This window comes from Oryzias melastigma, linkage group LG3 (assembly GCF_002922805.2).
Source record: "Oryzias melastigma strain HK-1 linkage group LG3, ASM292280v2, whole genome shotgun sequence".
Taxonomy (NCBI): domain Eukaryota; kingdom Metazoa; phylum Chordata; class Actinopteri; order Beloniformes; family Adrianichthyidae; genus Oryzias; species Oryzias melastigma.
This window is the reverse complement of record NC_050514.1, coordinates 4,554,006-4,556,855: the sequence shown is the minus strand read 5'-3', so window position 1 is coordinate 4,556,855 and position 2,850 is coordinate 4,554,006. Positions and strand designations below refer to the sequence as shown.

Below are 2,850 nucleotides of genomic sequence, written 5' to 3'. Positions count from 1 at the left end.
TCATGGATCTAGTTGTCTAACCCTTTACCACTGGAGCTCCAGTGTTTATGTTCTTTGATTGATGTAACTTTTCTACCTTTAACACGATTGACGAGCTGCTTTTCTCCTTCAGAATCTACTAGAATGACGTTGATAATGGTTAAAAAGTTACAGTATGTTAAAAATGTTGTGCTTCTTGAAAGAGTTCCAGCAAGGGTCAGAGCAGCCAATCAGAGACACAGAAGATAGGTCCAGATAGAAAAGCTCGGTAATGCAGGCAGGGTGGTACAAACAATACTTCGCACTGAGTATTAAACAGACAATCCTGAGTGAAACTTCATTGCAAATCCCACCACCTGGACAGAGTTTGCTGGATTCAACGCTAATTGCACTCAACCACTGTTAACCAACTTCCAATTCTACTGGAAGGGTTTGCAAACAACAACTAAAGGGAAAACACCTACAAGCCATGCTAAGGCTAACACGGAACCGACTGTTGCCGATTCAAAGATGGGCGGGGCTTTTATACTAGAGCTTCAGAGCACGATGACGTGAAACTCCTGAAATGACGTGGGACTTACACCTGTTAACCAATCACAAAATTCAACTGTAATACCTCATTTTAACCAATAGGGGGCAGCACACATTCCGTTTTAGACCATAATTTCAAGAATTAAATACATTTGGTTTAAATTAGCCAAAAATCTTGGCAAAGACCAACAGACAGCACTTTTAAAGCATTATTTATAGAGGTCAACAGCCAAAAAAAGTTGATTTAGTGTTTGGTTATACTTTGACCTTGTATGGTAATCGAAAGTCTGTGCCAAGTTGCTGCAGGTACCATTAAAAAATACGGATTTTGGTTCTTTGTGGCAAGTGAATCGCTGCAGACGGCAGTGTGTGGAGTACTATGGTGCAGTACTGTTAGTCACATAACTCATTTTAATTAGAAGTGTTTCCAAAATTTGTCAAATGCCCCATAAGCCACCTCCTTCAAGCACATTTGTTTTATTTTTTGGATAAATGTGAGTTTTTTTTAATTATTGTGTTTCCATTAGGAAATTTGGTTGCACAAGTTCAATGGAAAGTCAATGGAAATGCTCCATTCAGACCTGCAGCAGTGCAGCAGGCTTTACACTTTAGTTGTTTGCTTCAAAGACTGCTCTTGTGTTATCTAGGTGAATGATGTGTTCATAGTAATAGCTACTTCATGTTAGAAGGACTCAAGGCAGTCTCTTTAATTTAAGAAAGTTCAATGTTCTTTGTTTCAATTGTTCTGGATTTTTTCATTCCGTAGACACGGCTCCTCTTGCTCTCAGAGACACAGTTTTAAACGACAAAACAGAGAAAATAATATACGGCCCACTGATAAATGGGGATGAATAACTGTGTGCCTGTGCTAATAGCACACTGACAGCTTTGTGTCTCTTCATTCCTGTTTGCAGCTGGGAGGATGTGGCATTCTCGGGGTAGGGATCTGGCTCTCAGTGACCCAGGGAAACTTTGCCACTCTGTCATCATCCCTGCCTTCCCTGTCAGCAGCCAACCTGCTCATCACCGTGGGGACGATCATCATGGTGATTGGCTGTCTGGGCTGTGTGGGAGCTGTCAAAGAAAGCCGTCCTCTGCTGCTGACGGTAGGTTTTATTATCCCATTGTCTGACTTCAGGTATTAGCTTTTGTTGCTCCTATGATGACATTTTAACGTTTTTTTTTGTTTTTTTTTTTTTAAATAAAAAAAAAAAATCTTTAACTTTTCGTGTGGCTTTCAAATGAGTGGATGGCCCATATTTTTCCTCACTCATCTTCTTCATTTAACATACTGGCGATTCAACAGGTACAGATTTGATGAAAGCCTTTTTTTATTCCCTTTTTATGACTGGCTCAAGGGCCAGTGAGAATAATCTTCGGCTGTCATTTATTTTTCATTTTAACCCTCTCTAAAGCAAAAATTGGGACTTTAAGGGTCTCAGTAATGACTACTGCCTTAAGAAGGAACATTACTAATAGTAATTTATTACCTTATTTGAAATCGTAAAGCCTCTGGTAAATTCTGACGGTGCCAGTATCTTTTGGGTTGATAAAAGCAAGTGCACTTGGGTCTAAAACAAGATGTTTTATAGTCTCATTTTGAAAAACAATGACTAGTTTTTAAATGACTCTGACAGTTGTATGTCTAATGCTCAGTCATTCATCTCAAGGAGCACTCACTTTGAAAACTCCCTGTCCTTTCAAACTTGTACGGCTGCAGTCATACTGAGAATGAACTGGAGCAACCTTCAAATAGCATAGATGGTGGTGGTGGTGGTGGGGGGGGGGGGCTGTGCTCAAATGACAAGCCTGTGAAATTAACATTACCCGTCCTCAGCTGGCTGCATTAGCCATCCCAGCTGATGGTCACATCAAGGTTCCCTCGCTCTTTTATGCAGCGCCTTCTCAACATCTTATTGGAAGCGGGGAGCGAGTACAAACAGCAACTGCGTTCAAGGCTCCGACTACCGGTCGGCGCTGCCTTTGCTTGCTGCTCACAAAAGCAGAATTTTTCAGTTGCAGTCATTCTATAAACTGTAAAACTTTAGCTGCATCACTTTTTTATGTCTGAAGTATAAAGCATTTTTATGAAACCATGTTCTGCTTTGAAGCACAGTTGTTTGTTGGCTTCAAAGAACAATACATTTCCTCTGTTTTGGGAAAAGGATTTTGTTGTATTTTTAGCATTTTTCATTCCAAATTAAAACAGTTACTGAGTTTTCTGCGCTATAAAGCACACTTAAAATCCATTTAAAAAATCAGTGATCTTTATAATTCTTATACTTAATGAGGTCAAAGCAATCTGAGTCGTGCACAACGCTCTGTCAAAATGTTTGGTTG

At 39.9% G+C, this 2,850-nt stretch overlaps 1 protein-coding gene across 3 annotated transcripts in view; it reads left to right on the top strand.

Moving 5' to 3' along the window:
• Positions 1–2,850, top strand: part of tspan4a (tetraspanin 4a) — a 267,431-nt gene that overhangs the window by 167,110 nt on the left and 97,471 nt on the right. For all 3 annotated transcript variants that reach the window (XM_024295289.2, XM_036216896.1, XM_024295288.2), the window contains one exon: positions 1,425–1,616. In XM_024295289.2, the coding sequence (XP_024151057.1) occupies positions 1,425–1,616 (192 nt within the window). The remainder of the gene's footprint in view (positions 1–1,424; positions 1,617–2,850) is intronic.